The following is a 16,838-nucleotide window of genomic DNA, read 5'->3' as shown; positions in this document are numbered from 1 at the left end:
CCAAACTTAGTGGTTTAAAACAATAAACTGTTCCTATCGTATGCACTTTCTATGGATTAGGAATCCCCAAGTGACTTATCTGGGTGCTTCTAGCTTGTGATCTCTCACGTCAGTCCACATGTGAACATGTTAGCTAGGGCTTCAGTCATCTGAAGGCTTGACTGAGGTTGGAAGTCTACTCATATAGTTGTTGTCAGGAGGCCTTAATCCCTCATCACACTGACTCCTCCATAGGGCTGCCTAGGTGTCCCCACAACAAGCGATTTCCTCCAGAGAAAGTGATCCGAGAGAGAAGCTAAAGCTGCAATATATTTTATGATCTGGCCTTGGAATTTAGACGCTATCACTTCCACAAAATCTTATTAGTTATAGATGTCAGCCCTGTTCATTATGGGAGGAACTACACATGAGCATGAATACCAGAAAGTAAAGATTCCTGGGGGCAATTTTGGAGGCTGTCTTCACAGTCTGCCCTCCGACTCCCCATGATTTATGACCCTCCCACAGGTAAAATACACTCACTTTCCTCTCACACTCCTAGAAGTCTCATTCCCCAATAGCAACAGCTCAAAGGTTGAACTTCATCATTAAAATAGGTCCAGGTGCAGATGGTGTTTCTGGGTGTAGTCCTTCAAGTACAATTCCTCTCAATACAAGGACCTTGAACTAAAGTGCACTGAAGTTATTTACCTCCACACATCCAGCATGCAATGGTGTAACTAGCATACTGACACTCCTATTCAAAAGGGGAAACAAAGGCACATGGGAGTTATTGGTCCATGGCAATTCTGAGATCCAGCCAAAGGTTTGAAGTCCTTTGATTAGGATTTGTCTTACTCCAGCTTAGGAAATAAACCAGGCTTCTTGGTTCCACTCTATGGATTACTGGTTCTTTCATTTAAGTCATCCTTGTTCAAAAAAAAAAAAGTGGCCTGTGTTTGCAATTGTGTAGACATTGTTCTATTGAATATAGATGATATGTATCCATTTATGTACCTATGTGGTTCTATCCAAGAACAAAGCCATATAGAAAAAGAAGGTTAGTAGATTGCAACAATCCTACCTAAATTTGTCAGGGTATTAAGTATTCATCAAACACAGAGATAATTTAGATCTCCTTCCTATATTTGGTCTAGTTTTACCTCTAGAGTGAAATTTTCATTAATCCTTGGTAATTTCAGTTTTATTATTCCTTGGAAACATTTTCCCAGATAGGTTTCATATCATTAGAACGAAAAAAAACACTGTTAAAAATAAACAAACAACAATTTTAACTTCTCTCTGAGGTGTCAACTACTTGAAGGTACTCAAGAAAGGATTGGAAATGGGGGCGCTTGGGTAGCACAGTCAATTAAGCTCCAACTCTTGGTTTTGTTCAGGCATGATCTCAGGGTGGTGAGATCCAGCCCCATTTTGGGCTCTGCACTTAACATGGAGTTGGCTTGGGATTCTCTCTCCCTCTCCCTCTGCCTCTCCTGCTCCTTCACTCACTCTCTCTCTCACATAAATAAATCTTAAAAAAAAAAAAGGATTGATGATGATTATCATATTTCTCTCAGTTCCTTGGATATTTCAAAAGAAAAACAGGTAAGAGCTCTATCTTTAATCTCTCCATTGTTACAGGTATATAGTCTGCTAACTATGAAGGATCTTACAGATTTCCCTGAAAATCTGGACCAGCAGGAAGAAGAAGAAGCAAGTTGCAGCCATCCTTATGTCATTCATAAAGGAGCCATCTATATTCCCTTACCAAGTTATGATGAAGACGATATGTATAGCTTCCTAAAGGTAAAGTCCTTATTAATTTTTATTGTACCAGCTGATGAATGTTTTAATGTTAGTAAAACTATATATGTAGTTTAGAAATTGTTTAGCCCAACATTTGATACGTCAGAGCCAGAGCTAGACCTACTCTCTGCCATTTCATTGAAATATTTTTGTTATATTTAGTTTATTTGTAAAAGGCCATAAGTAATAAAATCTTAATAAGCCATAAAGTTTACAATTTTGCCACTCTATTTATATTTATCGAGTTTGTGTATCTCCACAAAATTAATATAACATTAAGATTATTGGGGTTACATAGGGACATTTCTAAGGAAAATACATTTCATATATCCTAATCAAGTTTACATACCTATCGAGTCGCCATTTTTACAGGGTATGGGATTAAAGGTGTTCACCAACTCTAAGATCCGAAAACCACAGTCATGTTCAATGATCCACCCACCTGTAGGAAGAGAAGGGCAACCGTTGATCGCAGGTAAAATAACAAATTGCTTTCAAATTTGTATTACATCCAACAATATTACTTTGCAAAAAAAAAAAAAGGTAAAATGAGATACATAGTGTAACCATTTTATACATAGAGAAACCAAGATTCAGATAAGATGTTTCTTGCTGAGATCATTTAGCTGGTAAATGGCATAGCCAGAACTGACAAGAGTGTTCTAAATTTGAGTCGGATACTTTAGGGCACAAAATCAGATGAAACACAAGATTCTACTGTCAGATAAGAAAGGAAAAAAGTTTACAACGTAAGGAGAGAATAATTTTAATTATAGAATTAAGAAACACTCACAGGGATGCTGTATCTTAAAGAACAGAAAGGAGGAGAAAAGGGTGCCTGGGTGGCTCAGTCAGTTAAGTGTCTGCCTTCGGCTCAGATCATGATCCCAGGGTCCTGGAATTGAGCCCCACATAGGGCTCCCTGCTCAGCAGGGGAGTCTGCTTCTCCTTCTCTCTCTCTGCCCCTTCTCCTGCTCGTACTCTCTATCTCTCTCAAATAAATAAATAAAATCTAAAAAAAAAAAAAAAAAGGAGAAAAGCCTCACTGGTGAAAAGAAACAGTATGAAGATGGCAGAAATATCTCCTAATCCAAGACCAAAAAAAAAAAAAAAAACCAAAATAAAACATCAAATGAAGCAGCGTCTTTCTACATCCTTCAATTTCCCGTTCAAACATATGTCCCAATCCCCAGGTCTATTTATACTTGCAGCCATTAACCAATACCTTTTCCTCCTTTTCTCTCATGATTCTGACTATTCATTTTTCCAAGATATTCTTGATGTCTACTGTTTTTGAAGATTAACATCTTTTGAGTTTTGGTTATGAATCCATGTTTTTATGTGTCAAGTGGGCATGTGATTCCTCTTCTCTATGCATCAAATCCTTCATCAATAAATTGAAGGAATTTACCTAAAGGCTCTTCAAGCCCTTTCAAAATATCCAATAAAATAACAAAATATAATGTACCAAAACAAATTAAGGATTTTGACTGCTTAAAAATTGTTCCCTATGTCCTGAGACATTGAGCCTACATGTAAGGTTAATTATACATCTATAAAGCAGCCCTATCATGAAGAAAACAATCCTATCAGCTTACTTTTAAAAGACTCTAGACTATTTTTCTCAATAATAACACGAATAAATTCCAAACAGTTTCTTAGTGATGGTAAATATGATTTTTGTCAGGTAACTAAATGTTATATAAATGATGGAGAATAAGGCAAAGGAAAATAATCATGAAAGTTACAAAGGAAGAAGTTTGAGTTCAAACCATGAAAGTTTAAGGGAAAAGGAAATTTTCTGGAATGTGATAAGGATAGAATTATAGGCATATGATATAACTCAAAAAAAAAAGAAACGTATAAAATGTATAGATATAAATAGCTGAAAATTGAAATGAGCAGATATAATGAATGATAAATGGGCAGATATAATGAATGATAAATGGGCAGATATAATGAATGATAAATGGGCAGATATAAATGAACCACGTAGATGATGCGGTGAAAGAGCTACAAAAACTAGAATACTTGGTAAAAGTTCTTGAAAATAATTTGAAGAACAAAAAACCCATTCCCATGTCTGTTTGGGAAGCCATCATGCCATCTCGAAGGGTTTGATGACGTAGAATAGTATACATGGAAAATAAAACTTTAATAATGTCCCTAGCATGAGAGAGAGAGAGAGACAGACAGACAGAGAGAAAATGGTTCATCTAAAAAAGAGGTTAAAATCTTATTAGACAATGATAGAAATGATTAGGGCCTGAAACTGTAAAAATTAAGAAGTCATAAAAATTGAAGTTATTATTCATGCATGTGTTCCATGACTTTTCACTGAACACTTACTGACCGACTTTCTGGACTTACGACCAATATTGAGAACAAAAATCTTCACCTTTCTGAAGGCTATGTCCTAATGGACACAGAAAGAATGTAAATAAAATAAGCAAGTATATTATATAGTCTATTAAAACATGATAAAGTCTATGGGAAAAATTAAAAGAGAACGGGATATTGAGACTAAATGAGTTTCAATAAGTTTGTCAGTGAATATCCTACCAAAAGAGTGAAATTTGAGCAAAGACTTGAAGGAAGAGAACAAAATAAGAGACTATCTGGAAGAAGAGTATTTCGGTCATAGAAAGCATCACCAATAATAGAAAATATCTGTGGAATGCTTGCTCTGTTTTTGAAAGCCTGATGAGAGGGAGATAGAAGATAGATGGCTTCATTGAGATGTAACTGACATATAATGGTATACGTAAGTTTGAAGTGTACAGTGTGCTTATCATATGCTCTTATTTTTTAGAGGGATGGGAAGAAGGAGAGAGAGAATCTCAAGTGGACTTCCCACTGAGCGCAGAGCCCCATGCAGGGCTCAATCTCATGACCCTGGGGATCATGGCCTCAAGAGTCAGACACTTAACCACTGAGCTACCTAAGCCCCCCTTGATGCACTTACATTTTGCAAAATGATTATCACCACAGCATTAACTAAAATTTCCATGACCTTATAATTTCCATTTCTTTCTTTGAAGTTTTTATTTTAATTCCAGTTAGTTAACATACAGTGTTATATTAGTTTCAGGTGTAGAATTTAGTGATTTCATCACTTCCATATATCATCCGGTGCTCATCACAACAAGTGCCTTCCTTACTCCCTGTCACGTATTTCACCCATCTCCCCAACCACCTCCCTTCTGGTAGCCATCAGTTTGTTCTCTATAGTTGAGTCTGTTTCTTGGTTTGATTGTCTCTGTCTTATTTATTTCCCTTTGCTTGTTTGTTTTGTTTCTTAAATTCCACATATAAGTGAAATCGTATGGTATTTGTCTTTCTCTGACTGCCTTAGGAATATTATTCATCCTTTAAAAAATGAAATCTTGCCATTTGCAACAACATGGGTGGCGCTAGAGAGTATAGTGCTAAGTGAAATAAGTTGGTCCATTTCTTTTTTATGGTTATCACCACTTTTCAAATGGAAAAGCTGAACCTGGAAAGGCTGAGTAACTCAAGCCATTAAGATGCCACAGCCAGTAAGATATGGAATGGGGATGGATTCAAATCTGGATGCTTGACTCCAGATCCATGTTTTTTAACCTCTACACTATTCTGTCTCTCAAAGGCTCTAAGGTGAGAGCTTGTCTGGAACATTCTAAAAGTAAGGAAACCACGGGGTGCCTGGGTGGCACAGCGGTTAAGCCTCTGCCTTCGGCTCAGGGCGTGATCCCGGCGTTATGGGATCGAGCCCCACATCAGGCTCCTCCGCTATGAGCCTGCTTCTTCCTCTCCCACTCCCCCTGCTTGTGTTCCCTCTCTTGCTGGCTGTCTCTATCTCTGTCAAATAGATAAAATCTTTATTAAAAAAAAAAGTAAGGAAACCATTGTGGTTGGAACAGAGTGAATCAAGGGAGAGTGAGATCAGTGGAATAATTGAGGTGAAATTGTGTAAGGCCTTGTAGGTCATTGTAAGAATTTGACTTTTTACTCTGCATGAGATGGAAAGATTATCAGAAGGGGTGGGTAAAGTGATCTAATATGTTTCTTATAAGAATCACCTAAATATTACATTTAGAAGAAAATTAAGTTTTGAGTTTTTATACTTTTTTGCTTGAAAGTAGCAAAGGTCAAAAATGAATACAAGTATTACAAAGCTAGATTGAGTGGCCCTTTAACAGCCATGAACAGAATGTCCAGGAGAAACTATTTTGTGATCAGCAGTGAAACAAAATATAAGTGGGTGTGTCCAGGGATCAACACATTTTGATGAAGTCAGATGGGGGGAAAAAAGCAAGATAATAATAATAATATTGTCTTGAGAAATTAATCTAAAGGCATTTCAGTAGAGTTTATGAGTTGTGACATAATGAAGAATAGAATTTTAATGTAAACACAGTGAAAGGATCAGTAGAGAGTTAAGTTGACCTTGAGAATGAGACGATAAGATACAGCCATCATCCAATAAATGGAGTTAAAATAACACATTAAGCCATTGTTCATTAACTATATTAGCTGGAGAGGTTGAAGGGTCTTTGATGTCTGGAGCAGGAAAAAGAAAATAGTTTATTTAGATGCATCATCCATTTAGATAAACTTGAATACTAATAATCCATTTACATATTCAACATAAAAGTAAAGACAGAGACAGTAGAGCAACAGCAGTGAGAAACCAAAGGCAGAAATAGAGATGGCTACCACTTGGAAGGACATGAGGGAAAGAAGTTGTATGATATTTATTTAAAGAAATTCCTTTTCCTTTTTAGTTGAGAGAGATACTGAGTGGAAATATCTGACAATGTTTTTCCTTATAAATATTCTTTCACAAGGCAATTCCGAAATATCAGATGGGGTACGTGGATGGAGAACCTCACTCAAATTCAATTAAGCATGACTTCAGGCACAAAATAGAACCACAAAGTCTTCATGTTTAGTTCTCTACCCCCTCACTTTTGTAAATAACTTCTGTCTCCATCATAGAGCTATACCAAATGGAAATGTCTCTCTTTGGCATCTTCAATTTTTCATTTCTCCTTCCCAAGAAATAAAGAGAATAAAATCTAATGCTCTAGCCTTGTTATCAAGAGAACAATGAGCTTACAAGCTTCAATGTAGTGCAAAGAGTTGATATTATTAAATTCTCTCACCCCATTGGTAATTCAAACAATTGAACACATGTTGCCTAAAGAGAGTTTGGCATTTTCTGCTCAATCCTTCTTGTGGAAGAGACGATATTCTGTGACCTTGAGAACTCACTATTTCTCCCACAAACCATAAATGCGTCTCCAAGTTATCTTGTCCTACAAGCCTCCACTCCGCGTAGAATTATGCTATCTCTAGGATACATGGAATTTTTACCTTTAACGAGGACTCCTGTCTGCTCAAAGAATAAGGGCTCAATAAGTTATTTCCAAATTTCTACAACTCTTAGGGGACAATCTGAACAGGAATACTGAAAATTTGTTCTTCTAAGTCTCACACTTGCACCAGGAAATGAATGGATGTTTTTTCTTTAACTAGATTGTAATTTTCCCTTATTTTAATAGCAGGTAGTGGAGCAAGTCAATATATTCCTCAATTTCACTCATATAATCTCATGTCTGCAAATAATATGCAAAGTCCGGAGCCAGTCTCTGAAACAGTACGGACTTACTTCCCTGAGACCTGGATCTGGGATTTGGTGGTGGTGGAGTAAGTACCTTCATTCTCCTCCATTTGCTGTGGTCACGTGAGGGAATATGGATCCTCCAGCATTTTCAGCTCTAAGATAATCTTTCTGAGAAGTTCTAAATAATCGTCTTAACCTCTCATTCTTTCAGGATGGCCTACGAAAATGCTTTTATTATTTAGGTTCATTAGTAAAATTGTCTCAGAGATGAGCAATTCTAATAGAATTATTCTGCCACAAAGCAGATATGGGTACTCAAAGTATTCAAATGCTAGATTGCCTAAGGCCATTGGGGGAACCGTCCATAAACAAGATTAGAACATCCACATAAACACATCAAGCTATGTAAATGTAATGGGCTGCTTGTTGGATCATGATTCTTAAGTATGCTGGTTTATGAGATCATACAACAGTGAGGGGAGTTTAAGGGCCAAACTGAAATATTGAAATATTTTTCTTTAAGGTACAGACATGTTGATAAGGGAAAGAGGCAGCATTTAGTACCTTTTGCTTTCCCAACTCAGCTTCCCAATACGTAACCTAGTGTGCACATGTGCACATATTGATTCTCACTTGAGAAGAGGTGTTTCACCTGCTCACTTTCTGTTCTTCACATCTCTATCTTCCCCAGCTCATCAGGCGTGGCCGAAGTGGGGGTAACAGTCCCTGATACCATCACAGAGTGGAAGGCAGGAGCCCTCTGCCTGTCCAATGATACTGGACTTGGTCTCTCTCTTCCTACCTCCCTCCGAGTCTTCCAGCCCTTCTTTGTGGAGCTCATAATGCCCTACTCTGTGATCCGCGGAGAGGCCTTCACACTCAAGGCCACCGTCCTCAACTACCTTCCCAAATGCATCCGGGTAAGGAAAATGAGGGTGGATTGAAAGGGTGGATAGAATCAAAGACTTCTTCAGTCCCTCAGCTCCTGATTCTGTTCCCAAGACTGTGGCTAATTCTGGGAATTATGCACAAGCACTGTTTGTGTTAAGCAAGGCAGGACATGATCAGAAAGATAACACAATGAGGTTTGAGCTACAGGTACTGAAATCGTGGGTATCCAAATCCCATGCATTTTCAAAAAATTTCCTGAACCTTACAGCATCCTCTACCATGGGATAGACTTTTTGCCAGGAAAATTCTCGATGCTGACACAAAACTCAGTTTTCTTAATTCCATGAGTGTCATTCTTCAAGGTCTCCCATCTCTAAATTCCCACATATTTCTTTGTAAATTTTGTCACAATTTTGTATATAGATTATCCCCTTCATAACACCATATCTTCGAGGTCAGGAACTTCTTACATACTCTTCATAATTTGCCAAGCCTTGTACGTAGTAGACACGTGATAAATGCTGCAGGAAGTGGGAAAAGGTAAGAAAGAAGAAAGGAAGAAAATCTACATGAGAGGTGGGAACCAACAAGTAGAAACCAGCAGGTAGTGCTCCCAAGGGCATTATACCATTGCTGCTTTTCCCTCCTACCCACTGCTGCCACATCTGCAGATTTCTCCAATTTACCCTAATGCAAAGGCCAGATCCTCCTAGTAAGTAGTCAACCTTGATTTGTACAACTGACAGTCTCATACTTCTCAAAGCATGCATGAGCTTACATGACATCATTTTTTTTCCAAATCCCAATTTAGTGCAGCATCTCCTATGTGGGCCCAATTCTGCGCATTCATTGTCTCTCCGTATTCTGATAATGTCTCTTCCTCTGCCTCCCTTGCGAATGATAGGTCAGTGTGGAACTGGAAGCTTCTCCAGCCTTCCTACAATCCCAAAACGAGAAAGGAAAAGAATCCTATTGCATCTGTGCAAATGAGCGGCAAACCCTGTCTTGGACGATAACTCCTAAAACTCTGGGTGAGTGACGTTCCCCCAAAAGGTTCTCTAATCGACAAGGGTGGTGGATATCTGAACACTACTGACATCACATTCACTTTTTGTTTCCCACAAATATAATTCCATTAGGTTAGTTTTTTTTCTTCCCTCGATTTCTACTCACAATGGTCTCCTCGCAATACTCCCACTGCTCCTGGGCCCCACAGTCACTGTACTTGGGCACTGATCACTCAGTGTCCATTAACCTTGAGGTTTTTTTCAGCTTTATTTCCTATTCCAGCCAGTTGTCAGGTTAAAGTGCAGCCCTTCAAGGTGATTACAGAGCACAAAGTCATTTTCAGCTGTTAAGAATGGCTTGGACTTCTATCAAGATGGATGCTCACTTTTTTTCTACATTCTTTGTTTTAGGGAATGTGAACTTCTCAGTGAGTGCAGAGGCAATGCAGTCCCCAGAGGTGTGTGGAAATGAGGTTGCTGAGGTCCCTGAGATTGGGAGAAAAGACACAGTCATCAAAACCCTGTTGGTGGAAGTAAGTCGGTCTGGGCACTTCAATATTTTTCTTTTTTCTTTTTTTTTTTTAATGTTTTTTATTATGTTAGTCACCATACAGTACATCCCCAGTTTCCGATGTAAGGCTCGATGATTCATTAGTTGCGTATAACACCCAGTGCACCATGCAATACGTGCCCTCCTTCCTACCCATCACTTCAATATTTTTCTAAGACCCTAACAATAGTAACAGTGAGAAACAGTATGGCCATATTCTCGAGCTAACAAAGAATAATTAACACCATACCCACACAATCCACCTGATAAGACTAATGGAATTTCCTGTCCTAAAATAATTATGGTAAACCTTTTTAGGAAAACTTGTTAGCTTATCGTAAATACTTTTTCTCACAAATTAATTCAGAGCTAGTCCCTTTTCCTGACCTCTCCATCTCTTCTAAGATTCATTTATTTCTCACACTTTTTACCTTTGATTCTTTTTCCTTATTACCTCTCATTTTCTCCTCTGCTGGTCTCCATGGTTCTTCAGAGTTTTATGGATTTATAGCAATTTGCTAATAAGTAGAATGTTAAGATTGTTTAGGGTAAACCCCACCCTTCAAAGCATCGAATCTGCGTTTGTCTTTGAAAAACCTTTATCCCTTTTCTCCTTTTCTTTTTTTTTTTTTTCCACTTGAGCCTGAAGGTATTGAGCAAGAAAAGACTTTCAACTCTATGACCTGCACTTCAGGTAAGAGTCCATCTTCATAGTCATAGTGAGAATAATGCCTCACGGGGATATGTCTGTCAAGTTACAGTGCATGTCCATACATTTTATCTCCCCTTATCTTTAGAATGTCCCCTTAAATTTGGCATAGCAATAAGTACTTCTTTATATGCATTTTAGAGAAGAGAACACTGAGCCCAAGAGAGTGGGTAAACATGGCTTAGGGATGCAGACAAGACTAATACTGGGGCTTGTTCAGTTCACATTCAGCCTTTACCTCCATAGCCCAGTGACTGCTCATGAACCAATCAGGACGTAGTAGTTTAGTGTGTCATAGTCTGGGTAGGAAGACAGCAAAGTCATAATAAGATTGAATGACAGCGATAGTCTCTAAAATAGTTCATGATGAAATGTGGGGCACTTTATACTCATCGTACTGAAAAAGTGTTTCATGGCAAAAAAAAAACAACACTTTACATTAGGGCTTTATCGTATCATTAAGAAAGAGCTGCAGCTTTTAAATTACATTAGTATTAGTTCTACATCCGTAGCATATATGACACTGTTCTTGTTTTTTGAGAAGGACCAATTTAAAGTATAAAATCAGCGAACAATAAAATCAGAGAATTAGACAATCAGATCAAAGAACTATACACCCCACCAGTTCCCAGACTTCTTTTAGAGAGAGCCACCATGCACAGCAACCCAGAACATAGTAAAGTGAGAGGGGAAAGGACTCTGGAAGTCGTTCTGTGCCAAGAAGAGCTGGACAGTTAAAGGTAATCTCATCATAAGCCAAAGTCCTTATTCCTCGGACCCAAGGTTCCTGAAGGAGACATAATAACACTGTTAAATATAATAATAACAACAATGATAACTGCTCACATGTATGGAGATTTCACATGTTGCAAAGGCTATTCTAATGTACGTGTTTTACATGCATTCTTCCATGGAATCATCCCATGAGCAAGTTAGAGTATGAGGAGTTTAAATAATGTGTCCAGGGTACAGAGCCAGTAAGTGGCAGGGCTGGTGCCATCCCCAGGCAGTGCGGCTCTGAAGCCCCTCTCTTAACCACTACACCGTATCGCTATAAGAGATGTCATACTTTGATATGGTTGTCTGTTTCCAAAGGTACTGAAGTATCTGAGCAGTTATCCCTGAAGCTCCCACCAAATGTGGTCAAAGAATCTGCCAGAGCTTCTTTCTCAGTTTTGGGTGAGTCATCTTGCACCTGGGAAACTCAGGACAAAAGGGCAGCCATCATACATCTGTATCTATATACATATACCTATATATTTGGGGTTTTTTAAAGATTTATTTATTTATTTATTTGAAACAGAGAGAGAGATAGTAGGGAGAGGGACAGAGGGAGAGAATCTTCCAGCAGAATTCCCACTGGGCACGGAACCTGACACAGGGCTCAGTCTCACAACCCTGAGATCATGACCTGAGCTGAAGCCAAGAGTCAGACGCTCAACTGACTGACCCACCCAGGCACCCCAATATTTGTGTTCTAAATCTCAACTTATTGATAGCATCTATTTCTGTTAGGATTCTGAAAGTCTCACTCTCTAAATATAAATTTCCTCTTGCCTAAATAATGGTGCCTATGACTCTAAATATGAAAATAATTTGTCTTTAATAATGTTGGTCTACTTAGGAGCTGAAATTACTCTGACATCTCATCTTTCACTTTCCCTAGGTGACATATTAGGTTCTGCTATGCAAAATATACAGGATCTCCTCCAGATGACCTATGGCTGTGGAGAACAAAACATGGTCCTGCTTGCTCCTAACATCTATGTCTTGAACTATCTGAATGAAACCCAACAGTTGACTCTGGAGATCAAGTCCAAGGCCCTTGGCTATCTTATCAGTGGTGAGACAGAGAAAAGTTTACTTTGTTACTCTAATGAGACTTTTCCAGATTAAACTTGAATTATATTCCCAGATATTAAGCTAATGACGGTGATTTTTGTGGAGATGACAATTTTCCCAACATTTAATAGGATGTTGTGTTGTGATATATCCATAATATTCTATGTCAGATCCTATGCGCAGGAGACCATACAATGTCTGTGGCTTCTGGATCCATCAGCCTGCACCTATGGGTGGCCTGCCTTTCTAGAACACTTCTCGAACTAGTTGAACCTTTCATTCCAGGTTACCAGCGACAGCTCAACTACAAACACCAAGATGGTTCCTATAGCACCTTTGGGGAACAATATGGCAGGAACCAAGGTAACACTTGGTAAGAAAAGAAAATCTATTCTGAGTTTCAACTATGAGTTCATAGCATGTACATATATTAGCCTATTTAATTTTTAAAACAATCCTGTCAAGTGAGAGCTATTCACTTCATTTTATAAAGGAGGAAATGGCATTCAGCATGGATAAATGGATGTATCTGGTATAAACAACTAATAAGTAGCAGAACTGAGAACACCTGGAAGTTGATTCTTTTTATATCTGATACACCAAGCATCTTTTCTTTCTCACGTTACTAAGGGACCTTTGTAAGTTTGTGATTTTCCCTCTTAAGTTTTTGCTCAGCCCTGAGAGCACTAGAAACGGGCTAGAAAAACTGAGAGTACTTTACTACCTTGTACTTGATAACCGTGTGTGTGTGTGTGTGTGTGTGTGTGTGTTTATCCATCCATCTGTCCATCTGTCTGTCTTCCGTCTCTCCAACCACCCGTCTGTCCATCCATCCATCCCATCTACGTACCTATCTGTCCATCTACTCATCTATTTCTCTATGTATCTATCTGTCTTTTTTTTTTTTAAGATTTTATTTATTTATTCGACAGAAACAGAGACAGCCAGCGAGAGAGGGAACAGAGCAGGGGAGTGGGAGAGGAAGAAGCAGGCTCATAGTGGAGGAGCCTGATGTGGGGCTCGATTCCATCACGCCGGGATCACGCCCTGAGCCGAAGGCAGAGGCTTAACCGCTGTGCCACCCAGGCGCCCCGTATCTATCCGTCTTGAATAAGTCTGACCACACAGGAAAACACATGGAGATCAATGACCCAGAAAGTGGTAGAAGGTTTGGATGATGTGGAGGAAAATATTTGCTGAAGCAAGACGTTCAACGTAGTTAGTTCATTAGAGTATTAGCTGCAGAAGAGAAGGTTAAGAAATCTGTGAAAAAGAAATAAATACAGAAAGCCCAGAATGTGACAGCAACTATCATAACCACCCGAGAACACTAGGAGACACCCGACTCTCTAAAGTGACACAGAAATGCTTTAGGAAGCAGGGACGGTGGGCAATGCATTTAACAGCATGTCGTAGCCAAACAGAAAGAATACGGAACCGGCCAGGTTAACAGAAAAAGTCTCCAAACTCTTATTAATAGCTCACGGACTTTCATGAGGGTGCACTGGGGGGAGAGGGAGTCTATGTGTGCGAAACAGAGTATTAGTGTGCTGCGTGGAAAACAGCACCCCACTCTTCCTCCCCCTTCAGGCTCACAGCCTTTGTACTGAAGACCTTTTCCCAGGCTCAAACCTACATCTTTATCGATGAAGCACACATCAGCCAAGCCCTCGCCTGGCTCTCCCAAAGGCAGAAGGACAACGGCTGTTTCTGGAGCTCTGGGTCACTGCTCAACAATGCCATTAAGGTGAGGTGTGCTGAGTACTTACCCCGAACCTCATGATACACAATACTAACATTCCTCCAAAGGGGAGATGAGAAGGAAGGCACAGAGAGACTGCAAAGTTGAAGTCCAGCAGTGTGAAAGGGCGTCAGAGAATGAATATAATATTAAACCTGAAAAATATTGAGAAGAAAGAAACAGTGCTTCGCATGAGGATGTTATTTTGCTTGATAGAGACAGATCCTGAGGAAGGTCTCCATGAAACAGCAGTAGAGAATATACTAAAATTTGAGAGTAGAATTAGTCAAAATTCCCTCTCTCTCTCTCTCTCCCCCCACAGGGAGGAGTAGAAGACGAAGTGACCCTCTCTGCCTACATTACTATTGCTCTTCTGGAGATTCCTCTTCCAGTCACTGTAAGGTTCCCTTCAATCTCATTTCCCATGGAAACTACAGGCCTGATGTCTGGAACACCCCCTACTACAAGCCAAGTCTCAACTTCCTTTTGCTCAATGCTGAGGCATTTCTCAGCTAGCTGAGCTCTTCGGTTAATCCACTAAAGGGAACTTATCCTTGCCTAGCCATGCCCTTGGACTGTGTACCAAAACTAATCTGAAAACCGCAGGCTCACTAGCCTTATTCTTTTAAGACTTAACTATAAAGCTAAGAGACTTAAAATATTTTTTCCATGTCAATATCGTGGCTGGCTGGCTGTCTACCTGGCTGGCTGACAACGACAAATGGCAACTGTCGAGCAATATCCAACTCAGGGTTTGCTCCATCCTCTACTTACCCCAGTTTGACATCATTACCTCTTTGTCTTTGCAGCACCCTGTGATTCGCAATGCCCTGTTCTGCCTGGAGACTGCCTGGAACACGGCGAAGGAGGGGACACAGGGGAGCCATAGCTACACCAAGGCGTTGCTGGCCTATGCTTTTGCTCTAGTGGGAAACCAAGATAAGAAGAGAGAAGTACTGAACTCTCTTGATGAGGAAGCTGTGAAAGAAGGTGAGAGCAGATGGTAAAAAAACGGTCTCCCCTTTCACTTACGCTGATGCTACAAAAGGAGAAGAGCTATATTCTTACTGAAAGTAACGAGCTTCATCTGGAATTCCTTAGCCAACTCATAGGTGGTGAAACCAGAGCACTTCTTATAAAAATGTCTTCTTGAATGCCTGGGTGGCTCAGTCAATGTAGCCTCCGACTCTTTTTTTTTTTTTTTTTATTCCAACAAATACATTTATTTCAAATATGCAGAGGTTTGGAAATTATAGAAAACAAGGAATTAAAAAATTGAGAATTGTTAAATGCAGTAAATGAAATTAAGAATTAAGTCGATGGATTTAATGACAAAGTAATTCAATAAGTAGATAGATTAAGAGTGCAGAAGAGTGGAGTAGTGCACGGTAGTGTAGAAGAGTAGACAATATCCCGCTGATCACAAAATAAAAGGGGCGCCTGCGTGGCTCAGTCGTTAAGCTTCTGCCTTCGGCTCAGGGTGTGATCCCAGAGTCCTGGGATCGAGCCCCACATCAGGCTCCTCCGCTGGGAGCCTGCTTCTTCCTCTCCCACCCCCCCTGCCTGTGTTCCCTCTCTCGCTGGCTGTCTCTCTCTCTCTGTCAAATAAATAAATAAAATCTTTTTTAAAAATTACAATAATAATAAAAATATGCCAAAAAACACAAACACACGTACATACATGTGCACACGAACAAGAATAAAAGATGCATGAGGCATAGTGGAAATGTGTGAGATATTTAGAAATATATGAGATATTTTTTCTTTTCTTTATTTATTTTTTATTTTTTTATTATGATGTTAGTCACCATACAGTACATCATTAGTTTTTGATGTAGTGTTCCATGATTCATTGTTTGTGTATAACACTCAGTGCTCCATGCAATACGTGCCCTCCTTAATACCCATCACCGGGCTAGCCTATCCCCCCACCCCCCTCCCCTCTAAAACCCTCACTTTGTTTCCTGGAGTCCATAGTCTCTCGTGGATCATTCCCCCTTCTGCTTACGCCCCCTTCATTCTTCCTGTCCTTCTCCTACCAATCTCCCTGCTATACCCTATGTTCCACAAATGAGTGAAACCATATGATAATTGTCTTTCTCTGCTAGGCTTATTTCACTTAGCATAATCTCCTCCAGTCCCATCCATGTTGATGCAAATGTTGGGTAATCATTCTTTCTGATTAAGCCTCCGACTCTTTGTTTTTTAAGATTTTATTTATTTATTTGACAGAGACAGTCAGCGAGAGAGGGAACACAAGCAGGGGGAGTGGGAGAGGAAGAAGCAGGCTTCCAGCAGAGGAGCCCGATGTGGGGCTCGATCCCATAACGCCGGGATCACGCCCTGAGTCGAAGGCAGACGCTTAACGACTGCGCTACCCAGGCGCCCCTAAGCCTCCTACTCTTGATTTTGGCTCAGGTTTGTGGGATCAAGCTTCATGTTGGGCACCCTGCTCAGGAGGGAGTCTGCTTGAGATTCTCCCTTTCCCTCTGCCCCTCCGCCCATACTCACGCTCTCGCTCTCTCTCTCTTTCCCTCTCTTTCTCTCAAATAAATATATACAATCTTTTTTAAAAAATGTCTTCTCTGTGATTTCATATGTTATACAGAGAGTAATATAGTAAATGCTGCAGGTAAATTTTATGGAATTATATTCCTAACTATGATGATAGATAGATAGATAGATAGATAGATAGATAGATA

At 39.6% G+C, this 16,838-nt stretch overlaps 1 protein-coding gene across 1 annotated transcript in view; it reads left to right on the top strand.

Moving 5' to 3' along the window:
• The window catches only part of LOC103669156 (PZP alpha-2-macroglobulin like), a 47,931-nt gene that overhangs the window by 23,786 nt on the left and 7,307 nt on the right, over window positions 1-16,838 (top strand). Inside the window, exons 16-28 of the mRNA XM_008697488.2 lie at window positions 1,624-1,788; window positions 2,161-2,263; window positions 7,335-7,479; window positions 8,088-8,316; window positions 9,192-9,318; window positions 9,706-9,827; window positions 10,487-10,538; window positions 11,649-11,732; window positions 12,220-12,396; window positions 12,681-12,768; window positions 13,986-14,142; window positions 14,459-14,533; window positions 14,946-15,126. Coding sequence (XP_008695710.1) covers window positions 1,624-1,788; window positions 2,161-2,263; window positions 7,335-7,479; window positions 8,088-8,316; window positions 9,192-9,318; window positions 9,706-9,827; window positions 10,487-10,538; window positions 11,649-11,732; window positions 12,220-12,396; window positions 12,681-12,768; window positions 13,986-14,142; window positions 14,459-14,533; window positions 14,946-15,126 — 1,705 coding nt within the window. The remainder of the gene's footprint in view (window positions 1-1,623; window positions 1,789-2,160; window positions 2,264-7,334; window positions 7,480-8,087; window positions 8,317-9,191; window positions 9,319-9,705; window positions 9,828-10,486; window positions 10,539-11,648; window positions 11,733-12,219; window positions 12,397-12,680; window positions 12,769-13,985; window positions 14,143-14,458; window positions 14,534-14,945; window positions 15,127-16,838) is intronic.

The sequence above is a fragment of the Ursus maritimus genome, unplaced genomic scaffold, assembly GCF_017311325.1.
Source record: "Ursus maritimus isolate PB19 unplaced genomic scaffold, ASM1731132v1 scaffold_26, whole genome shotgun sequence".
NCBI lineage: Eukaryota > Metazoa > Chordata > Mammalia > Carnivora > Ursidae > Ursus > Ursus maritimus.
The sequence above is the reverse complement of the archived record's forward strand: the minus strand, read 5'-3'. Positions and strand labels throughout refer to the sequence as shown.